Source organism: Gossypium arboreum, chromosome 6 (genome assembly GCF_025698485.1).
Source record: "Gossypium arboreum isolate Shixiya-1 chromosome 6, ASM2569848v2, whole genome shotgun sequence".
Lineage (NCBI taxonomy): Eukaryota > Viridiplantae > Streptophyta > Magnoliopsida > Malvales > Malvaceae > Gossypium > Gossypium arboreum.
The window spans coordinates 91,873,650-91,898,545 of NC_069075.1; the positions used below are offsets into that span (position 1 = coordinate 91,873,650).

General features: G+C 35.3%; 1 protein-coding gene across 1 annotated transcript; it reads right to left on the reverse strand.

Moving 5' to 3' along the window:
* Window positions 1–266: 266 nt before the first annotated feature.
* On the reverse strand, window positions 267–2,867 carry LOC108473242 (pathogenesis-related protein PR-1-like). The gene is made up of 2 exons (XM_017774759.2): window positions 2,336–2,867; window positions 267–573 (listed from the first exon to the last, which is right to left on the reverse strand). The coding sequence occupies exons 1-2, from the start codon at window positions 2,853–2,855 to the stop codon at window positions 503–505; spliced, it is 591 nt and encodes a 196-aa protein (XP_017630248.2). The 5' UTR covers window positions 2,856–2,867; the 3' UTR covers window positions 267–502.
* Window positions 2,868–24,896: the final 22,029 nt, after the last annotated feature.

The window sequence follows — 24,896 nt, forward strand, 5'->3', positions numbered from 1 at the left end:
GACCAAAAATTCTAGAAATAAATCCATGGATGGATATATGAGTCTAAATTCAGGGAAAATTTACGAAACCAGTTTCCGAGTTTTGAAACTCGAGATATGATTTTTAAGGCGACAGTGATGCAGTTTTCCAGCCCGACTGGAAATGTCAAATTGGTGGGCAAAATATGTGGACTTGACTTGTTAACCCCTCGTGTCCGACACCGGTGATGGTCTCGGGATCAGGGTGTTACAAAACATATCAAATGCACAATAATAGTTAATAGACAATAATCCTGTCATTCACAACCATTCAACAGGTAAGTCTTTATGTTTATACACACATTATATAACCTGATCAATTATTCTAAATCAATCAATGCAAATTCTCATTTTATACATTCAAGAGATCATGTAAACATTTATAAAATTAAGTAACAAATCGTATAACCATTGAAAACCTGCCCCATGAACTATATAAACGGATTTGGATACACAGTTAACCATCCAGAACACACTAAAACACTCAAACGAGCCAAAGCAACTGAGAACGCACCTGGACACCAAGTGCCAAGCTCGAAGGCCTTACATCTACCCCTGGTAATATACCAAAATCATTGTAAATATAATACGATAGTCCGCAACAAATGCTAGACTTCGGTATACTCAATGAACAATAACAAGTCAATAATAACCATCTCATCACAAGTTGCCGAACCCATGAACAATATACAATTAAAGATTTAATCAACTTCACTTTATTTCTAGTATTTGCTCTGGAAGTATGTTAATTCATTCTTTTCTTTGTCTCTGGCTTTCACTCTACTTAGAATTTAATTGAGATGAAGGGTAGCAATTCTATTGATTAGAAAATACCAATTATCTTTTTCGAATTTCAAGTTAATCGAATCAGGTTATTCGATTTTTTCTAATAAAATTAAATAAGTCAATTTTTTTGAGTTCAAGTTGAGTTGAACTTTACAACTCGAATAACTCAAATAACAAATTGATGTAAATATCCCTTCGATTTTTGATGATTCAAAATTGGACAAATTGATCCTCTAAAAGGTACAAGATATTTTAAAACAATCTTCAAAACTTCAAAATATTATAAAATGTTTTTCCTAAAATTTTATAAATATATATTCAGAAAATTAAAATTACTAAAAATCTTAAAAGATATAAAAATGCTAAATTATGTATATTTTAAATTTCTAAAATGATAAATTTGAAAGCTTAAAAGTAAATTATCAATCAAGTTTATCATATTAATTATCTTCTTTTCTTCTCTCTTATTTTATTTTGAAAGAGTTTTCAAATATAGATGGTATTAATGTTTTTAACTTGAATTTTAGTCATATTGTTAAAAGGTTTTAGTATGGTCAATTTAATTTTTTTAGTTTAACTCAAACATATTTATTTGACTCAACTAGAATCTCATTTCATTTTACTCAATTTAAAAAAATTCAAATTGATTTGGGATGATAAAATAGAACTTTCTAACTCAATTATCTTAAAAGTTTTCAGTTAATTTGGTCTGATCCTCACATCTAATTGAGATGGTAAAGTAACTCAAGCTTATTAGTTGTTAGGTCTTTATATGGTTTACTCTTATATTTTTTAATAAAAAAGGTAAAAGAACATATTAGTTTTTAATTAATCCGTGGGCCCATCCTAAAATTTTACCAAACTAACCCCTTTTGATTTTGATTTTATAACTACTTTTATTCATTTTAATTTTAATTTTTTAAACTTTTAAAAATATTATCACATCCATACGCATACGAAATCATATATTTAAAACATAATTTTTAAGTGGTAAATTTAAAGTTTTGCTAACCTAATAGACATAAATTCATATGCACATTTTTATTGTTTTTAAATAAAAAATTAAAGTAACCTTAAATAATATAATTTATTTCAAATACGAAAGAATATTAAAATAATTTTCTTAACTATGTTAGGATCCGATTGATGAGTAACATTAACTCAAGTAAAGGGCTTTATAAATAATATAAATAACATTTAAACTATTATATATAAATTTTTATAATAATATGTAATTTAAATAAAATGGGGGTTTAAGACAGAATTGAGATTAGAGGCAACAAAAATTACGAGTAAACCCTATTCGAAACGAGTGATACACCTCTGTCTTTCTTGGTCCACTCTACTATCATCAAATCCAACCATATTGGGTTAAATACTAGTTTATATACCGAAAACAGTTGGAAATGGAACAGCATCTGAATATTAACAGTGAAAGCAATTAAGAACGATTTAACACCTTCATACTATGTACCACTACCACACTTTGCACAAATTTCAAATCAAAATGGCTTTTGGCCTATCACGTTACCATGGGGATCATAGTTACAAGCGATCAACGTATCTCCGCTTCTGCACACAACTTTGGCGCATCCAATCTTCAAGCTATCCTTCCAAATCATTTGAGTATAATGCAAGCAGTCTTTATTTTTGGTGCATGCATTCTTTTTATGGTCGTAGTAGTCTTTCTCCTCCGCCCACGCGGCCACTGCATCGCCTGGTTTCCAATCCTTGCCGCTGCCCCAGAAGAGATTCTCCCCGTAATCGCTATTGGAATGGATCAAAGCACAATCTGCTTGCCTCTTATGTGCCCACCACGAAGCAAATTTTGCCAGCTTTTTGCTCCATTTGAGAGGAGGCAGCCGCCGCTCTTCTCTTATAATGTTGTGAGGTATTAGATACTGTTGAATTGACATGTCAGAAGCTTGGTTAAGTAAGCGTCTGGACATAAGTTGCGAAGAATCTTCGTCGGTAGAGTATGAATAAGATAATGAAACAAGTGAAGAAAGGAGGAGGAAAGTTCCTAGTGTAAAGTTGCTTCTCATCTCCATAGATTTTGAAAGTGCGTTTTGATTGGAGATCACAAGTCAATAGTATATATATAGACCCTTGCACTGAATGGTAGAGGGGGAGGGGGGGATTTGGGTTATTCTCATCAGATGTCCTCGAACTATAGTTCATATTCTAAATTAGACCCAAACTTCAAAATATTTTAATTGAGTCATTAAAATATCAGTATCGTATCAATCAAGTACTTCCATCAACCTTGCCATTAGCTTAGACGTTTAATGTCATTCCAAATATGATCATATGGAGCATATTTAAAACGTTGTCAATCCAATTGTATACATGTGTGCATTTACTATATGAACATGTTGAAGGGAGACCGACTTCTTCTGAAGAAGTTTTCAAAGAGTCACTAGCTAGATCAAGTAGTTAGATGCCTAACAATGCCATATAAAGGTATGGGTTCAAACACTACAAAGCAAGATGCTTACATTATTTGGTTAATAGTCGTAATTCTTGCACGGTCCATTCCTACAAAGTGCTCCCACTCAATTGAATTTGTTACCTCTTTAGGTAGCCTCAAGCACTACAGCTCTCCATAGGCTCGGAAGACAAAATCCTAACTAGAAACAATGCAAAACATGTTAAGGGATTCGTCGAAATTTAGTGGATGATACTGTGAAGATTTCTCTAGAAAGAATTGACCTCCCATCAACAAAACGATTTGAATTTGACATGTTAAAAGAATAGCACTCTTAGATTTTAATGAGACTTTGTTTTTTTTAACATGTCATGTCCATGTTATTTATTTATGTTATATATATTCACACATGTTCACATTTTTTATCATATGTTTTTGAAAATGTTTAGCATCATATCTAAATTGGCATTTAAATTATAAGTTGATAGTATGACATAAATGATACAATTCATTTACTTTGAGGCTTTGAGAACCCAATTAGATAAAATTTAAAGTTTAAGGACAATTTAGAATCTGAATAATAATTTGGAGATGTTTGGTGAATTAAAAAAAAGAAATTGATAATACATTAAAATATTTATGAGAGTATCAAAGAATCATTTCACATGGTAAGAAGCAAAGTTGCAATAGATTTGAGGTGTATAACATGCGTTGGGAAAATAGAAGACAGAGGGTTGGTTAGACTTTCAACTAAAAATAACAGCTTCTAATCATTGTTAGCATATGATTAACCAACACTGTTCATTAGTTTCGTCCAAAATTGGTGAATGCAATTATGCAGGAATCTAATGATGTAACAATTTAATTAAGAAAAATAAAAAACATTAATAAATTTATTTAAATATAATTTTTTTCGAGTTTTAAACTTAGAATTTATGGCTTAATATTTAAGATTTATTTCATATATTTTATTAAAAATTTAGAGTTTAGAATTTATATCGAATACCAAATATTAAATTTATATTAAATAAAATGATTAGTATTTATTTATTGAACATTTAATTATTTAATAAGGTGGCTGTAAATAATAATAATAAGAGGAGACGAATCTAATGGGAAGGAAATGAATGTTGAATAGTCTTTAATCTAATGAATATCTGGCACACCAAAGCACATGGCAAATTGAAGAGAGCTGGTCTCTAAAATACTTGAGGGAAAAACCTTTGATTGTCACGTTAGAGCATGTGAACAAATGTTAGAAACATTATTTAAACCACAAAACCATATTTATTTGTTTACTTTGTAAATGTATTAGTATTTTTTCCTTTCAATATTATTAACCACATGTTTAGTTGGTTGAAATAAGATATAATACTAATGGAATGTTATTATGTGGAAATGAAATAAAAATGTAATAGGTATTAAGTAGTTTGGTCAAGACATAAAATGGCATTATAACCATTATATTAAATAAATATATTTAACTTATTTTTCTTAATACAAGATATTATTAATTAAAAATGAATTCTTTAAAATATTATATATAATATATCATATTTAATATTATACATCAAAATATTTATTGATAATATATTAAATAAATATAAATAATATGTTTATAAGATTTTAATGATAATCTACTAAATAATTTTTTTAATAAAACCTGGTCTGCATATTTTATTCAACAAAAAAAAAAGAAGAAAAAAGAACAGCTGAAAAAATTACCCTACAAAAACAAGGCCCAATTTGAACCTATTTCAAAGCTTAAAGTTTATCTAAGCCTAGATTCCTCTTTTCGACACATTCCTTGTAACACCTCTAACTCGTATTCGTTTTTGGAATAGGGTTACAGTGTATTACCATAAAATTTAACTTTAAACATTGAATTCCTAACATTTCATAAATCATAATATAATTCATTCAAACACATACATATCGTCCCTAATTCGAGCCCTAGAGACCTTAGAAACGATTCGGGACTAAATCGGAAACATTTAGAACTTTATGAAAAACGATAAAAAATTCACACTACAGGGGTCACACGGCCATGTGACTCACAAGGCTGAAACACACACCCGTGTCTCAGGCAGTGTGAACATCTGAAATAGGGACACACAACTGTGTCCTAGCTTGTGTCCGTACCCGTGTAACTCTCTGACTTGGGGCATATGACCAAGCCACATGCCCATGTGCTAGGCCGTGTAACTCTCGAAATGGCCTCACACACCTGTGTGCCAGGCTATGTGTTAGGTCGTGTAACTGCCTAACTTGCAACCCTTTGAAACCTACAAGGGGCACACGACCATGTCGCATGGCAGTGTGTCACACACGGTTGAGACGCATGCCCGTGTCTTAAGTCGTGTGGACAAGAAATAGGCCAAATTCAAGCCCTTTATTTCACCCAAATCATGAACATACCTACAAGCCATTTGCACATACAATCAAGTCATATGAATTTAACATAGATAACCATTACACTTGAACATAATTCAATTGGATTTTCCATCTTCCATAACATAACATATTTTCCATGTATCTCACCATTTCAAATTTTTTTCATAAATACATATCTTGGTTCATATTGAACACTTAGCGTTTCCTTTCCAATTCATGCCCGTTGAACCATTTAGAATATCACTGGATACGTGGGATATCTCACACAAAGTGTGCTAAACATATAATCGTAACCTTTTCCTTTCCTTTACTTCGTTGCTCACATGAGTTGTGAAATGGGCTTGCTCACACGAGTTGTGGTCGGAATGTAAGCTACACAATGTTTCTCATACGAGCTGTGGAATATCTGGAACAAATGTAGGGCCTCAGCCATCGTTAGGATATTTAAGACCAACACCGAAAACATGAAAACCCTAATGAAATGTCATTTGTATCCTACGAATTCATAATGTTTAAATTGGGCTCGATAGTCGTTGTAACATCATTGGATTACATTAATTAATTACATAACAATCAAAAATTTACATATAGCTTAAAAAATAACATTAAAACATTACACAATTACACGAACTTACCTCGACGATAAAGGCGTAGAAACAGAGTCGACTAATTCGAAGCTTTATCTTTACCCCAATCTAAATCTGTATGAGGTCTAACTTGATATGCAAGATAGAGATTGAACTGAATACTTCAAAGCCCTAGATGTGTTCTTTCTTCTTCTATTTCGGTGAAGGAAGAAGATGAATGAAATAAAATGGATTTTGTTTTATTAATTTTTAACCTCAATTACCTATTTACCTTATACCCTTTAAAAACTTTAATGATTTCTATAAAATCAAACTCAAAAATGTCCACTAACACAAAAATGGTATAATTACCACCTAAGTACTCTTATATTAAGGTTCTATAGCCATTAGTTACCTTTAGCTACTACAACCCTACTTTTGCATCTTTTACGATTTAGTCCTTTTGACTTAATTAAGCATGCAAACGTCAAAATTTCTTGACAAAATTTTAATACGACCCTAATATAGTCCCATTAAAAATAAAAAAATAAAAATAAATATTTCTATGTCAAATTTTTGGTCCCTAAATCAATGTTATCTTTTCACTGAAAACGGGCTGTTACATTCCTTCCTTATTTGTAGTCATTTCATCTTTGCAATGCTCTGGAAGATGGCTAACCCTTTTACATGTTCAGGACTTCAGATAAGATTTTAACTTTTGCTTGTTTCAGATACTATTAACTAGTTCCTGTGAATCTATGTAACACCCCTAACCCGTATCTGTCGCCGAAACAGGGTTATGGACATTACCAGAGTTTTCAAATTAAACGGACATAAATTTTAAAATTTTCAAATCATATCAATAAACACATTAAAAACAATTCAAAACATACATATTGTCCCTTAAACGAGCTTTTGAGGCCCAAATTACATGTTAGAAACAAGTCGGGACTAAATCGGGAACTCAGAGAATTTTTCAGAAAATAATGAAAATTTTCAACATTGCAGAGGTCACATGGCCAAAAGACACGCTCGTGTCTCAGAGCGTGTGGGCATTTGAAGTAGGGACACATGGGCATGTCCCAATCAGTGTCCGTGCCCGTGTAACATGTAATAGTCCGGTTTAGACCCTAGTCGGAATAGTGGTTTTGGGACCAAAAATCTGAGTCCGAAAAATATTTTAATATTATTTTCTGTGTCTGTGATATATGAATTTGTATCTATGAAATTTATATGATTTAATTTGTCTATTTCTGTGCTCGATTTTACAAAAAGGATTTAATCGCGTAAATGATAAAATCTGTATGTCAGATATTCAATGTGTTTAATTGGCATGGCTTTGGATTATATGGCCTTATGTGGCAATTATTCCATTGAATTTTTGAGTGGTCATAAATGACCTTGTCTCACGTAATTTATATGTTTATTAATGAAGGATACAATGGTAATTCATGCTTTAATATGAATTAAAGAAAACAAAATTCATGCATGTGTTCATAAAACACTTATTAGAACCGAAAATCAAAGAAAATAAAAAGGAGAAAACCCTTTTAGGTTTTGGCCCTTGTTCATCTTGATTAAGGTATGAATTTTCATCCGTTTTTGATAATTTTTACGTTTTTGTGATCGTTGCTTTGTGTTCTTCAAAACCCATGTCTAAAATTCTATTTTTGTTAAGGATTATAAAATATATTGTCGAAACCATTTTTTTTTTGGAAAACGGAGGTTGACTTGATTTTAGAAACGAAAATGAAAAAAACGGGAGTCGCCACCAATCCTTTTTGATGAGGTGTGATCGAGTCACCTCAAATTAATCATTTTAATAAAAGTTAAGATTTACTAAAACGATAATTTTTGGTCTACGAAAATTAGAAAATGAGTTCAGTAGTCGGTTACGCACGAGGAAGGATTAGCACCCTCGATACGCCCAAAAATTGGTACCTAGTTGATTAATTAGTGTCTTAGTGTCGAAAATTGAAAACTTGAAAGACTTTGAAATACGATTCCTCTTTTGTAAAAAACGCTCAAATGTTAAAGACCTTCTCGTCTCAAAGTGATGAAATGTCACATCCAGTAAGTTAGGACACGACATCTCAAACTTTTGAAAATGAGTCTGCCTTTTACTTAAAATTCGTGTATTTTAACTCTTTTTTAAGGGTATTTGATTATTTAGGGTAAACGAGAAAAATCGAAACCCAGTAAGTTAGGGCACGATATCTTGAATTTTTAAATACCGAATATTGCCTTTGTTTGCAAAAATCTTATCTTGAGGTATTAAGATATCATATCCAGTAAGTTAGGACACAACACCTCGTATCTCCGATAATAAGCATTTTATTCAAAACTCGTGTTGCGATTTTAAAAGAATATTCCATTATTTAGATTAAATGAGAAAAATCGAAACCCAGTAAGTTAGGGCACGATTTTCTCGAATTTCTAAATATGGAATATTGCTTTTATGAAAAAATTATTTTAATGTATCGAGAAAAAATATGACGTGATTTATAGTGAAATATAAAAGCAAATTATGGTACTAATACGTATAATAGCATGATAATAGGTGTGACAATATCAATAACAATAATATGAGCAATTATAAAAAGATGAAATAAAAGCAAGACTAGTAATAAAAAATAAAACAAATGCATAAAGAAAATGAAACAAGCAAATACATAAGTACATAAATAAAATATATATATATATATATATATATATAAATAACATGACAAAATAAAATGACAATGATAACAAAAACGATAGTAATAATAATAATATTGATAATAATAATAGTAGTAAAAATAATAATACTAATGATAATAATAAGAGTAATAATAAGAATATTAATATTAGTATTAATAATAATATTAATAATAATAGAAAATAAAATAAAAATAATATAGTAATAGTAATAAAAATAAAATATAATAATAATAGTAATAATACAATAGTAATAATAATAAAAAGGTATAATAATATATTAGATAGTAAAAAAATAATAATAATAGTAATAAAAATGATAATAGTGATATTAATAGTAATAATAATAATAGGAAATAATAATAATATATACTAATAAGAACAATAATATGAAAAATAAGAAATAACAATACACAAATAAGGATAGTAATAGATCACTAATAATAATAGTAAAATAATAATAATAATAATAATAATAATAATAATAATATATTACCAAGGGTAATGATAATAAAAATAGTAATATACAAATAAGGATAATAATAATAATAATAATAATAATAATAATAATAATAATAATAATAATAATAATAAGAGTAATAATAACATCTTAGATTAATTAATTTAATTAAAATATCAAAATAACAAAAAAGGGACTAAATTGAACTTAAAGTAAAAGTTCGGGGCCAATTTAAAAATTAATAAAGAAGAAAAGGACTAAATCAAGCATGCAAACAAAGAAGAGGGACCAGATCGGGCAATAAACCCTCCCTTTAAAACGCGCAGCATCGAGTAGGATCTAATTGAAGTCCAAGAATGAATTTGGGTCAAAATTAAAATCTAGAAAAAAAACTCAATTTCAAAGTAACAAAAAAGCGGAAGGGCTAAAAACGCAATTAGCCCTTCCGTTTAAGAAACACGCGGATCCTGATGCAGGTCGGGTCGAATCGGGTCGGTGCATGGGCAAAGGGATAAAACGACGTCGGTTTGGCACTAGGGATTAAGTCCAAAACGTCGCCGTTTCATGAAGATTATAAAATTTATTTTTTTTTAAAAATTTTTATTTTTCAGTTTTTTTTTTAAAAAAGGGTTTGAATGCTCTCCCCTCTCCTTGGGTAAACCCAGAAGTCGGCCAGGTGAGCCACCGCACCTCCGCTGCTGGCCATCGTCGGCCATCGCAAAAAATCTAAAAGGTATTTTTTTTTATTTTCTTTTATATATATATATATATATATATCTATATATGCTGTTTTTTTTTAAAAAATAAAGAAAATATGTACTTAGGTATATTCGAAGGAGGAAAATAAAAAGAAATAAACTCAAAAAAAGAAAATAAAGACCTTAGCACGTTTTTTCTTCCATTGCTTGCTATTTCTTTTATTATTTGATGTATTTGAATCTATTTTTTTTATATTCAAAAGTGTCCAGAGAGACAAAATACAAAATATTACAAGGCTTATATAGCCATTTACAAAGTATTTTTCTATTTGATTGTCATTTCTGCCTTTAATTCTTACTGCCATTTATTCTCTGGTTTTGTAGGTACAAGTGGGCGGCTACACAGTGGCGGCGCTGATACGACAATGGCGGTGGGGCAAGTGGGTTAGAGGGCAGTTGGCTGAAGACCTAGGGCGGCGGCTAGCTAGGTTAATTTAGGGTTTTTTTTTGTTTTGTTTTGTTCTTGGGTTGGGCTAGGGTTGTTGATTTAGGTTTGGGTTTAGTTGTAAATGGGTTTAATTGGTTGGGTTTTAAGGATGTAAAATGGGCCCGGGCAGTTTGGGCCTTCTACAGCTGCCCCTCTTTACTCGTTGTCGTGTAACGAGAATAGAGCAAAGATATAAAGAAGGGCCAATTTTGCCCGGTCTTGCCGAGTCCTGACTCCTTTGGTACTCCTCTTCCTCCTGTAGCCTCATCTCAATCTACTGCGTCTTATTGCTGTGATTCACTCCACTGCAACTACTTGTAGCTTTAACCTGCAACTTCAAAGAGATAAGGTTTGTTTTGATCAGCTCTACTGCAACTTCAGAGAGATAAGATCATGAATTTCCATCCTATTACCCTACTGCTTAGGGGGTTAAGGCTCATTGTCTTCGATCTGTTCCCTACTGCTTAGGGTGATAAGATCTGCAATGTTCAGCCTACTCCACTACTTCTTAGGGAGATAGGATAGTGGCTTAAATCTGCTCCACTACTAGTTAGGGAGACAAGATTCGCCGTCTTCGATCTGTTCCGCTGAAACTTCCAGGAGATACGAACTGATGATTTCAACCTGCTCTACTATTGCTTAGGGAGACAAGATCTATAATTTTTAGCCTGTTACCTTACTGTTTACGGGGTTAAGGCCCATCATCTTCGATCTGCTCCACTACTGCTCAAGGAGACAAGGTCTGTAATTTTCAACCTGTTATCCTACTACTTAGGGGGTTAAGGCCCATCATCTTTGATCTATTCCCCTACTGCTTAGGGAGAAAAAATCTGTAATTTTCAGCCTGTTACCCTACTGCTTAGAGGGTTAAGGCCTATCATCTTCGATCTGTTCCCCTACTGCTGAGGGAGACAAGATCTGTAATTTTCAGCCTGTTACCCTACTGCTTAGGGGTTTAAGGCCCATCGTCTTCGATCTGCTCCACTACTGTTTAGGGAGACAAGATCTGTAATTTTTAGCCTGTTACCCTACTGCTTAGGGGGTTAAGGCCCTTCGTCTTCGATCTGCTCCACTACTGCTTAGGGAGACAAGATCTATAATTTTTAGCCTGTCACCCTACTGCTTAAGGGGTTAAGGCCCTTCGTCTTCGATCTACTCCACTACTGCTTAGGGAGATAAGATCTGTAATTTTTAGCCTGTTACCCTACTGCTTAGGGGGTTAAGGCCCTTCGTCTTCGATCTACTCCACTACTGCTTAGGGAGACAAGATCTGTAATTTTTAGCCTATTACCCTACTGCTTAGAGGGTTAAGCCTCTTCGTCCTCGATCTCTTCCCCTATTGCTTAGGGAGACAAGATCTGTAATTTTCCAACCTGTTACCCTACTACTTAGGCTTACGAATTCACCGATCTAAGGACATGACCTGTAGAGTCGGTTTCATGTATCTATGCTTGTACCAAATAATTAGGATACTATGATCGAAATAAATCGAATGCACCTAACTAGATGTGTTATGAATGATCTATAAATGCATGAGTGCAACATGTTATGAGAAGGATCCCTTTTTAATGTTTGGGTTGCAATTGCTCTTTGTTCATCAAGGTTCTATCATTGAAACAATATCCTGTCTTCTTGTTCATCTTAGATCTTAGACAGAAAACTTGAAGAGGTAGTCCCAATTTAAACTCTTCTTTCTCAAATATTTCCAATCCTTAGGTTTGATTAGTTCTAAATAATAGCCTTGTTTCAGGTTCCTATACTATTTAGAAGCTGAAAACTCATCTTGTGAAAGTGTCATTAGTCCATTATGCAAAATGCTTGAAAAAGATCATAACAATGACAGAACTAAAATTTGTCAGAAACAAAATTTGAAGGGAATAGATTAATCACAAACAACAAACATTGCTGGAATACAAAATGAATAAAAGAAAATAGGTGCCCCAGATATCGCAGCGTGAGCTTCTCTGTACAAACTTCTTGAGGACTCCTTTTTTGAGCCCAATATGTGTTTAGGGGATCTAGAGTACCCTTGTAGATGCCCCAAGATGTAACATCTCTCCTCCTTGTTAATTAAGGTATCGTAAGACTGCCGCATGCCCCACCTTCGATCAAAATTTGAATCGCCCTTTATGGGTTTTCAATTCAAAATCCCTTTAGTTTCAAGGTGCCCTTTGCGAGTTTTCACCTTGGCCTCTCCCTCTTTTTTTTTAGGCGAAGTATTTCTTAACCGAATTTGAATTCACAGGATTGGGTAAAGTCTTGCCATCCATTTCGGTCAATATCAACGCTCCTCCAAAAAAGGCCTTCTTTACCATATAAGGTCCTTCCCAATTCGGCATCCATTTTCCTCTGAAATCCTTTAGTATGGGTAGGATCTTTTTCAATACTAGGTCTCCCTCGTTGAAATCTCTGGGATGAACCTTTTTGTTGTAAGCTCACATTATTCGCTTTTGGTACATCTGACCATGACGGATAGCCCTTAGCCTCTTTTCTTCAATCAAATTCAATTGATCGTATCGGGACTGGATCCATTCTGCTTCATCCAACTTTACTTCTGACAAAACTCAGAGGGAAGGAATCTCAACCTCGATTGGTAAAACTGCCTCCATTCTATAGACCAATGAGAAAGGAGTTGCCCCGGTGGAAGTCCTGACAGACGTTTGATAAGCATGGAGGGCGAATGGTAACTTCTCATGCTATTCTTTATAAGTTTCAGTCATTTTCCTTACAATCTTCTTAATGTTTTTATTAGCTGCCTCAACTGCACCGTTCATCTTTGGGCGATACGGTGACGAGTTGTGGTGTCTGATCTTGAACTGACTGCAGGCCGTTGCTATCATGCTGTTGTTCAAATTCAATGCATTGTCAGATATGATCCTTTCTGGCATTCCATATCGAAAAATGATTTCCTTTTTTAGGAACTTGCTAACTGTCGATTTTGTAACGTTGGCATATGAAGCGGCCTCTACCCACTTGGTGAAATAGTCAATGACCACAAAGATGAATCGATGCCCATTTGAAGCTTTTGGCGAAATTGGCCCAATCACATCCGTGCCTTACATCGAGAAAGGCCATGGAGCAGTTATAACATGCAAAGTGAATGAGGCACATGAATCTTGTCTCCATAGATTTGGCACTTATGACATCTTTTGGCGTAGTTAATACAGTCTCCTTCCATGGTGGACCAATAATAACCAAACCTCATAATTTACCTGGCCATTGTAAAGCCATTAGCGTGTGTCCCACAGACGCCCTCATGAACTTCTTCTTAGATTTTCTTAGCCTCTATAGCGCCTACAAATCTTAACAGTACTTGATCCTTTCTTCTTTTGTATAGGATCTCCCCGTCCAAGACATAGTCATTGGCCAGTCTTCTCAATGTTCTTTTGTCATTCTTAGTAGCTTGGTCAGGGTACTCATGATTCTTCACATACCGCAGTATATCGTGGTACCAAGGATGATCATCCTTTTCTTCTTCTTTTTCGATATTGTAACAATGAGCCGGAGCCTTGTAAATACTCATTTGGATTGGTTTCACATCCTATTGTTTGTTCACCTTGATCATAGAAGCTAAAGTTGCTAGGGTGTCAGCCATCTGATTTTCTTCTCGCGGGAGGTAGCAGAAGACAATATCATCAATTTCTTTAATTAATTTAAGGATTAGACTTCGGTAATTGATCAACTTAGGGTCTCTCGTCTCCTATTCACCTTTGATTTGATAAATCACTAGTGTAGAATCTCCATATACCTCTAATGCCTTGATTTTACGTTCTATAGCTGCGCGAATTCCCATGATGCATGCTTCGTATTCGACCATATTATTTGTACAGTCAAAATCCAATTTACAAGTGAAGCGATAATGGTCTCCGTTCGAGGATACCAAGACTGCCCTAATTTCGTTACCCACAGCATTTGATTCTCCGTCGAAGTTTAGCTTCCAAGGATGACCCTCCTGAGGGTCTTCTTTCAGTGGTTGCCACGTACATTAGATCTTCATTTAGGAAATCAAAGTTTAGAGGCTCGTAGTCTTCTAGAGCTCTACTGGCTAGAAAATCTGCTATTGCACTCCCTTTTACAGCTTTCTGATTCACATAGACTATATCAAATTCAGAAAGTAGAATTTGCCATTGGGCCATTCTCCCATTCAAAGTAGTCGACTCCATCAAGTACTTCAGAGGATCCATTTTAGAAATTAGCCAAGTTGTGTGGTACAACATGTATTGTCTCAGTCTTCGGGTTGTCCAGATTAGGGCACAACACAACTTTTAAATTACCGAGTATCTTGTTTCACACTCAGTGAACTTCTTACTGAGGTAATAAATTGCTCTTTCTTTCCTTCCTGACCCATCGTGTTGGCTAAGCACACATCCCATAGAATTTTCAAATATTGCTAAATACAATATCAATGGCTTATCTGGATTAGGTGGTGTTAACACTGGAGCATTTGACAAATATTGCTTAACCTTGTCAAATGTCTTCTGGCACTCCTCGTCCCAAAATCTAAGGTTATGTTTCTTAAGGAGACGGAATATGGGGTCACATTTCTCGATTAGTTGTGAAATGAATCGAGTGATGTAATTTAGTCTTCTTAGGAATCCTCGAACTTCTTTTTGAGTACGCGGTGGATGTAAATCTTGTATGGCTTTGACTTTATCTGGGTCAATCTCAATCCCTTTTTCACTGACTACGAATCCTAGCAGTTTTCCTGACCTAGCCCCGAAGGTACATTTTGCTGGATTGAGCTTCAGCTGGAATTTCCTTAACCTCAAAAATAATTTCCTCAAGACTTGCACATGCTCCTCTTCTGTCCGGTATTTAGCGATCATGTCGTCAATATAGACTTCAATTTTTTTGTGCATCATATCATGGAATAGGGTTACCATGGCTCTCTGATATGTTGCTCCCGCATTTTTCAATCCGAATGGCATCACCTTATAGCAAAAGGTTCCCCACATGGTTACAAATGTGGTCTTATTCATGTCTTCAGGATGCATCTTTATCTGATTGTACCCTGAGAAACTATCCATGAAGGAGAACAGTAAGTAACCTGCCGTATTGTCCACAAGGTGTCGATACAGTGAGTAACCTGCCGTATTGTCCACTAAGGTGTCGATATGGGGCAATGGAAAGTTGTCCTTTGGGCTGGCTTTGTTCAAATCCCTGTAGTCTACACACATCTGTACTTTTCCATCTTTTTTAGGGACGGGGACGATATTGGGTACCCATTCTGAGTATTTAACTACTTGTAAGAAACTAGCACCGAATTTCTTCTTGACCTCTTCTTTTATTTTCAACAAAACATCAGGCCTCATCCTTCGGAGCTTCTGTTGAATTGGCTTGCACTCTTCTTTTATGGGGAGCCGGTGTACCACAATATCAGTACTTAGCCCAGGCATATCTTGATATGACCATGCAAAGACATCTTTAAACTCTTGGAGTAACTCAATGAGGTTTTGCTTGGTGTCTATGGTAATGCAAGCTCTGATCTTTACTTCTTTCTTTTCTTGTTCATCTCTCAAGTTCACAATTTCTACTGACTCTTTGTGAGGTAGAATCTGTTTCTCCTCTTGTTCTACCATCCTTAACAAGTCAGGGGATAAGTTACAGTCTCTGTCATCTTCAAAGTCCTGAGATCCCTCTAGACACATATCCCGCTCAAAAGGGAATTCTAAGTCGGTAGCATCATCGCTCATATCATTGATATCTAGAGACCTGTTGTAGGTACGAAGGAAGATACAAAAGAATCTAAGAATAATGACATGTATGGTATGATTATGAATGAAAGAATATTTGCACGGAATAAGACAAAAGTATGCATTTTATTGAAATAACGATTTTGAACACAAGCCTATTTCACAAAAAGGACTCTTATTACTCCTAGGCCTAGAGTAATAAGTGTGTTTTGAACATTACTCGGTGTTAGTTCTAAAGACTACAGGAATCTCTTCTATAGTCCAATTATTCAGAACACTTCCCGGCTCATAAGGGCGAATACCTGACAAATTTTCTACTCCAGTTTCTTCTTCATATGTGGCGTTAATGTCCAAAATTCCTTCCATGGTTTCCTTTCCTGACGTCCCCTGCTCAGGGTAAATGACTCCTCCAGACACAAAAGTCTTTGATATATGGGGAAAGGTCATTGATTCCCATTTAATCTCCTCTCTGCTCAATCGCGCTCTTCTTCTCTATTGTTTATTTTCCAGCTCCTTCTTTCTTTGTTTCACGTCTGGCTTAAATCCTAAGACGAAACGGTCTTGTTTGTCCTTCATTATGGGTACCTTAATCCTTCCTTGGAGGTATCTCCCAAGTCCTCTTCCCGGTAGGGCTCCTTTTCCAAGAGTTAACCGTAGGCCTATTCTTGCAGTCTTAGATAACTTGGGCATTGGCATCCTATTTCCTTCGGTGATGAATGTCACATTCATAAACTCTAAAGACTGAAAGGAACATTCGATTGCTTCATCGTTTGCCTCTAGATATGGCACGTCACTGGTCACTACTGCGATGATGTCTTCTTCAGCATTTATCGTTACCAACCGACCTTCAGTTACCAATTTCAACTTTTGGTGTAGCGATGAAGGGACTGCCCCTGCTGAGTGTATCCATGGCCTCCCCAATAGGCAATTATACGAAGGCTTGATGTCCATGACTAGGAAATCTACCTCGTACATGCTCGGACCGATTAGAAGGGGTATTTTGATTCTTCCTATTACCTTCCTTTATGTTCCATCGAATAACCTCACTATGTTTTGGCAAACTTTCATGTGAGAGCTATCTATAGGCAGTCTGTTCAGTATAGAAAATGGTAGAACATTTAAGGCTGATCTATTGTCAATCAATACCCTCGGTAATGCATACCCCTTACAGTGGGTTATGATGTGCAAAGCCTTAGTCGATCCTCTGCCTCCTGTAAGTACTTCATCATCATTGAAGAATATGAAATTGTTGGCACTTATATTGTTGACTAAGCGGTCCAATTTATTTACTGAAATATCATTAGCAACATAAGTTTCATTCAGCACCTTCATCAATGCGCTACGATGGGTTTCTGAGCTTAAGAGTAAGGCCAGTACTGATATACAAGCTGGTTGTTTGTGCAATTGTTCCACGACGCTATACTTGTTGTGTTTTATAAATTTGAAGAATTCCTTGGCTTCTTTTTCCGTCACTAATTCATTAATAGTCGGTTAAAGTCTCGCCGGCTTCTCTTTCTTTTGCTCAGTCACTAATGATTTTCCTTAAACATGTTCAACTTTTGTATTTGGGGTATCATAACGCCTTCCACTGCGCATATAGAAACCCACTTCTTGACCTTCCTCTGATACATTAGTCAGGATTTCGCCTCTCGGGATCGTCACATTGCAGCTATAGTTCTACGGTACCCTTTTGCTATCTTTATAGGGGAAAGCAACGAGCTTCTAGATTACGACCTTTGGTACAACTTATACCCCGGCTTCATTAATTCTCTGACATGATATGATAACCACTGGGTGGTTGAATTTGTAAACATTATTCGTCGACCCCTCTTCTGAGGCACACACATCTGTTCCTTCTGGGCTCCTGAAATACTCGAAGAATTCTAACTCCTTATTATCCATCAATCCTTGTACTAAAGCCCTGAATTTGCTGCATTTTTGAATCTCATGATCCTTTTGATTATGGAACTTGCAATAATTCTTTGCTTCTCGGGGTCTGGCCCTTGAATTCTGTGTTATCAACCTTCGTTCCACCACTTTCTTCCATACTTCTTCCAGCGGGGTATTCACTTCTGCGATATTCATCTTAATTTCTTTCCCCGAACTCTCGATTATCACATTTATCCCCTTATCCCCATGGTTAGGTAATGGATTCTCTGCACTAGATGTATCATCAAATTTCACGATGCCCATGTTGTTGAGTCTTTCAACCAATTTCTTGAAAGTGGTGCAGTTTTCTATTGAGTGTACTGTGGCTCCTGCATGGTATTCGCATTGGGTATTTACGTCATACCATTTGGCGTATGGGGGTTACATTGGCTTTAGATAAAAGGGTGACACAACATGTGCATCAAATAAACTTTGATATAACTCCTTATACGTCATTGGGATGGACGTAAATTGGAGTTTCTCCCTATTTTACTTTGTGTTGGGATCTTGTTTGGGTTCGTCATGCTGACCACTGGTTTTCGACCTTGGTTGGCCTACGGTGATCGATTTTGAATATATGCTCACATTATTTACATCGTGCTCTTTCTTTCTTGGTGCTAACCTTTTGGCATTTTCTCCAGCCTCTATTTTCCCGCACCTTATCGCATTTTCTATCATTTCTCCAGACATCACTATGTCTGAAAAACTCTTGGTTGCGCTACCCAGCATGTGATTAATGAAAGGTGTTTTCAGTGTATTAATGAAGAGCTTGGTGGTTTCTTTTTCTAGTAGAGATGGTTGAATTTGTATGGTCACCTCTTTCCATCGTTGAGTATATTGTCTAAAGCTTTAGTTATGCTTTTTCTCTATGTTCTGTAAAGTGATTCTATCAGGGGCTATGTCCACCACATGACCGTACTACTTCATGAAAGGTTGTCCTAGATCCTTCCATGAATTAATCTCGGTACCACTCAATTGGTTGTACCATTTAGAAGCTGCCTCAACTAGGCTTTCTTGGAAGCAATGAATCAATAGTTGGTCATTATTGACATGGCCTGCCATTCGTCTGCAGAACATAGTGATGTGAGCTTCACGACGATAGTCAGCTTTTTCCATTTCTTTTAACTTTTCTTCTAACCATCTACACCGTTCGTCGAGTTCTTTCGGGAGCTCTACCTTTGTCTTTTCTATTTCTATCACTTCATTGAGATTGGGGACAACAGGTTTAGTCGAGTTATCCCTTGGATTGGAGCCCAGCCTGATAGTTCATTGGCACCGAAACACCAGCTTGAAATGGCTGAGGCCTAATTGTGACTGATGGCCTTCTTGGGTACATATCTGGTTGTGTTTGAACGTTCGTTGGGGCAAAACCCGGAGGGTAGATAGGATCTTCATTATCATCTCCCGCATTGATCGTGGGGCTTTACCCTTTTTCTAATCCGCCAGCCAATAGTCGCGTTAATTGATCCATCATACTTTTTTGGGACTCCAGCATCCGGTCCCTCACATCTTGCTAGATTTTGGCCAGCTGTTCTTGCATACGTGTTTGTAGTTGATCCTGCATCTCTTTTTGCATTTGTTCCAATCTCTCTAACCTTTGGTCCATTGCTTTTGTTTTTCCTCTTGTACCGTAACGATGTTCCAGAGTAACTGCCATGATTTTTAGGGCTTTTTTTAGTTTTAGTGCGTATGATGCAATGTAATGAATGCAATGAATGCAAAAAAGGCATTGATTCTAATTCAATTTCATTAGAGTAACTTTTCTAGAAAACAAGTTTCTTTACATAAAACAGATTACATATAAGACTTGGCCCTGATACTTAAGGCCTTGACCTGTCTAAGAAGCCAAGCTAGCTCTCGGCCTCAGTCCGATTCTGACTCGTATTTTAAACTCAGCACACCGGCCTGTACTGCTAATGTTTTTAAGTGATCAGCCACTTCTTGCACTTGAGTCAAAGCTTCGCCCATGACGTAATCCCTGTTCTTGACCTGATCTTGAAATTGATGAAGTTGCTCCTTCCATTGCTCGTTATTTACCTCAAGGAGTTCAATCTGAAGTTCACGATCTTTCAGTGCTACTTTAAGTTCTTCTATCTTTTCTGTTAACTCTTCAATTCTGCTTTGACTAGCTTTCAACTCGATTACAGAGTTACGGGTACGGTACTGATACAATGACCTTTCTAATTCTGACACCTGAATCTTTAATCCCTCTTTCCCGCTTTGGCTTTCTACCAAACTCCTTTTTAGAGTACCTTCTCGAGCTTGAGCATCTAGAAATTTTTCTTCCCATTGGCTGGCTTTACTTTTCTCTTCTTTAACTTCCTGCCGCCACTGTTCAGACATTTTTCCTAACCCAACAATTCTAATTAACCTTCACAGCTTCTTGTAGTTTGTTTTCAAACTGTCCAAATCCTCTTCAGCCTTGTTCTTTCCTTTTTCGAGTCTTTCAACTTCTAGTTTCTGGACATCGACATCTAACCCCAGCTGCAATTTTTCTTCCTCCAACGGCTCGATCCTTTTTTCTAGTTCCAGGCTCTTTATCTTGAAATGTTGTCTGATGATCTCTAGCTCAGATGGGATTACTTTCAAGTGTTCTTCCATTGATCGGGGGTTTTCTTGATCTGCCGTAGGGATGTTGTCGTTAATCCTCTGATCCCACCAACGGTCATACTCAGGGGTAGTTATGGGATTGGCAGCAAACTTTTTCATTCTACGAGTCTGGTTCCAGGCATTTGATATCTTACAAACTTTCTTTTTGTAATTATTCCCCGTGAATACGAACTCGCACTAAGCTAACCCGTATGTTGGTGGCGTAAACTGTCTTGATCTGTATTGTCTTAACGCAAGCAAAGGAGCATAACCGACGGCTCCCCATATTCCTAACAAGGGAACCCAATCAAAGTCTCCACATCGATATAATATTTCGTCAGGAATCATCCACGGGGCTCTCCATTCAACGTCTTCCTCTTGCAAATTCTGAAGAACCGTCATCCAGTTTTCCTCTATAATGTTATCTCGTCTCGGTGTAGCCACTAACTCTTTTAGTGGAGAGTAGTTTTCGTAGAAGATGCGATACGAGACCTTTTCCACTTTCCAAAAATGACTGTGGAACCAAGATAGCAAGAGCTGTGCACACCCAATAAATCTCCCTTCGCTCGCTTTTCGACAAGCATTCAATGATCTGAAAGTTTTAGCCAAGATCGTGGGTACAGGTGTGGACCCTTTACTATGCCTGTCAAAAAGGTCAGAAACCGCCTCGTCAATGTAACGTCCCGTACCCGAGACTATCGCTGGAGTCAAACACGAGGTGTTAACGGACTTAATTCATTAATTAAACAACTTAAACAACTTATTACCAACCATGCATATGCACATCACCAATATCAAACATAATATAAATAGCTAGATTTATAAGTCAGAATCATTAGCTCACTAAAGACCAATATATTTGGCCAAATTATAATAATACATGTTATAAAACTAGGTCCCTATACATGCCACTCACTTGATAATTCTAGCATATGTGTTTATACTGTTAAGGTGTTGGCTTGATAGTGTGATGCTGCCTCCGACGATCTCCAACCCTGAGCTAACCTGACAACACTAAAAGAAATGGAAATGAGGGGGTAAGCTTTATGCTTATTAAGCTCACATAAAATAACAATAAGCGATTTACTAACATGCTTTCCTCAGTAAAACTAACCCAATTGTACATTTACACATGTTTTGGTTAAGCCGCTTTCTTGAGTAACAGTCACTAAATCATGTATATCTAGAGTTAAGGAACTCCAAATTAAGATATGTAAATTTTTATAAAAACTAGACTCATATATTTTTCCACCATAAAATTTTCAGAATTTTTGGTCGAGTCAATAAGTACAGTTTATTATTAAAAGTCTCCCCTATTTTACTGTTTAATAGCTTCGACCTTTCTTCACTAAAATTTATTTATCTCGTAGTACGAGACTCAGATAATGTTATCATTTATTTATATTAAAAGTAGACTCATAATATATTCTAGGAATATAGATTATAACCTATAATTAGTTTTCTACAATTTTTAACAATTTTTCCAAGTCAGAACAGTGGATCTCCAATTCATTCTAACACTGTCTCACAAAAATTAGAATATCACACAATATAAAACTTGTTTGCTCCCCCTATTTCCTTTATATGAAAATAGACTCATTAAGCTTTAATTATATAATTTATTTGAAATTTAATTGAACTTACACAATTTTTGGTAAATTTTCAAATTCACACAATTTCTGCTGTCCAACACTGCTTTACTACTAAAATTCACTCTTACATAATTTCACTTTATCCATTTTGTCTTATCGAAGTTCACTCAAATATCGATCATGTTGCTCAAAATTTTCTTAAACATATACCTGCACTTATTCATCATATAATCATGTTCACATGTATTTTTTAATTAATCGATTTTCCCATTGAACTCTTCGGAATAATAACTGATACTCAGATGCCTGCACATATTTTCACACTTATAGCCAAAGCTATCTGGTACGCATAGTTGCCTGCACTTAGTACTACACATGCGACCAATTATCCGGTACATATAGTAGCCTACACTTAGTACTACACACGTGACCTAACCATCTGATACACGTAGTAGCCTGCACTTAGTACTACACACGTGATCGAAGTTATCGGGTACGCATAGTGGCCTGCACTTAGTACTACACATGCGACCTCACAATAGATCATTCGTATTGTTTCTATTCCGAAGGCTCAACTGGGAAATTCCTCACTTTCCAACATGTTACAAATTTATTCATAGTCCTTTTTCAATTTGCAATTTACAACAAATAGTCATTCTATAGGCAGCCACATTTCATATGATAACAAAATATAATAAAATAAAAAGAATCGATAAATTATTTACGTACAAACTTGTTGAAATCTCATCAGTACAACCGTAGCAATTCATACAACCTGTAATAGTAATTTAACACTCAATTCATGTAACAATAATTTGCCATTCAATTTCACATGTCACAACAAGCATTACATTTTTCCATATCATACATACCATCCATCAACTTCTCTTAAACATATTAACTCATACAATTTATGCCATATCAATAGAGAATTAAAATTCATGCATGGTATTGCATTATTATTAACACACGAACATACCTCGATCCAGAAATGACAATTTACCATTTTAGTCTATAACCTTGTATTTTCACGATTTAAGCTCGAATCTCAATTTCTTTCATCTATAATATCAAATTTAGCCTAATAATTAGTCACATTATTCATACGGGTCCAAAAATCATATTTTTACAAATTTGCATTTTGACCCCTAAACTTTTGCATATTTGCACTTTTGTCCCAAGGTTCACAAATTAAACTTCATCCTATTTTCTTATGTTTTATGACATTCTGACCATTTTTCCCTTCTATGGCAACATCAAATTCTCACTCTAACATGTACTTATGAACATTAGGTATTTTTACCGATTATGCCGTTTTACTCGTTTTCACATAAAATCACTTAGCAAAAGTTGTTTAACACAATTTCAAGCTTAATATTCTACCATTAAACATCAAAATACATGCATATCATTCATGAGTAAATTTTTAAACACAAACCCTAGCTCAAAATAATGGTAGAAATAGCTAGAACATGTTACCGGGACTTCAAAAATGTAAAGAACGTTAAAAATAGGCACGGGATCCATTACAAATGAGCTTGGAAAGCTTGAAAACCCTAGCCATGGTGTTTTTCATAAAAAAAATCGTCCATGAGGAAGAAGATGAGCAAATTTGGCTTATTTTGGCATTTTTAATTCATTTTAATTACCAATTTACTAAAATGCCCTTAATGAAAAAATTTAAAAAAAAACTATCATACCATGTCCATTTTTGTCCACAAACTTCTAACATGTAAGGACCTTTAATTTAAAAACTCATAACAATTAGAGACTTCTAACATGTAGAACTCAACTTTTGCACTTTTTACAATTTAGTCCTTTTGACCAAATTGAGTGCCCAAACGTCAAAATCTTTGAACGAAATTTTCACGAAATCACTTCGTGAAATCGTAGACCATAAAAATATAATAAAAATGAATTTTTCCTCATCGAATTTGTGGTCCCAAAACCATTGTTCTGACTAGGCCCAAAAATCAAGATGTTATAGTCTACATGCCCCAAAGCTTTGGGGGAAGATAACCAATCTGTAAATGCTCAAAGAGAAGACATCTACCCTCTTCTTCACATCAGGATGCGCTAAGATTAGATCCCTCAAATTCTTTCAAGGAATACACTTACAATCTCCTTTTTGTTTGATCCGGGCTGTAACCCATTGTTCGCTCATCCCTGTGATGTTCATCAGCCTTTTTGAGAATGCTGGGATGTTGGCAGCTCTGGAATAAATTTTGTCAACCTGAATTTTTGGGCAACGGAGCAAAGCCGTGTACTCTTCTATAGTGAGTACCAAATCTACCTTCCCGAAAGTGAAGCAACTGTAAACAGAATTCCAATACTAGGTGAGGGCCCAAAATAGGTGCTCGTCTACCTTGATATCAAGCAGATAGGGTAAATCACCATAATGACAGTAGAATAGCTGTTTGATCTTGTCATCCCACTGACCCCAAATTTCTTTCATCTCTTAGAGATTATTCTGAGTTACGCTGATCCGAGTAAAATCCCACAACTCTGACACGTACCCCTCGGTAAGACTATCACCTTTCTCTTGTTGTTTGTCTCAGC

Excerpts from the sequence above, each read along its gene's own strand:
- LOC108473242 (XM_017774759.2), bottom strand. The coding sequence starts at position 2,855 with ATGGAGATGAGAAGCAACTTTACACTAGGAACTTTCCTCCTCCTTTCT. Across the intron at positions 574-2,335 it reads TTGTAACTATGATCCCCATG|GGGTAGATGTAAGGCCTTCG; the intron begins GTAACGTGATAG and ends GTATATTACCAG.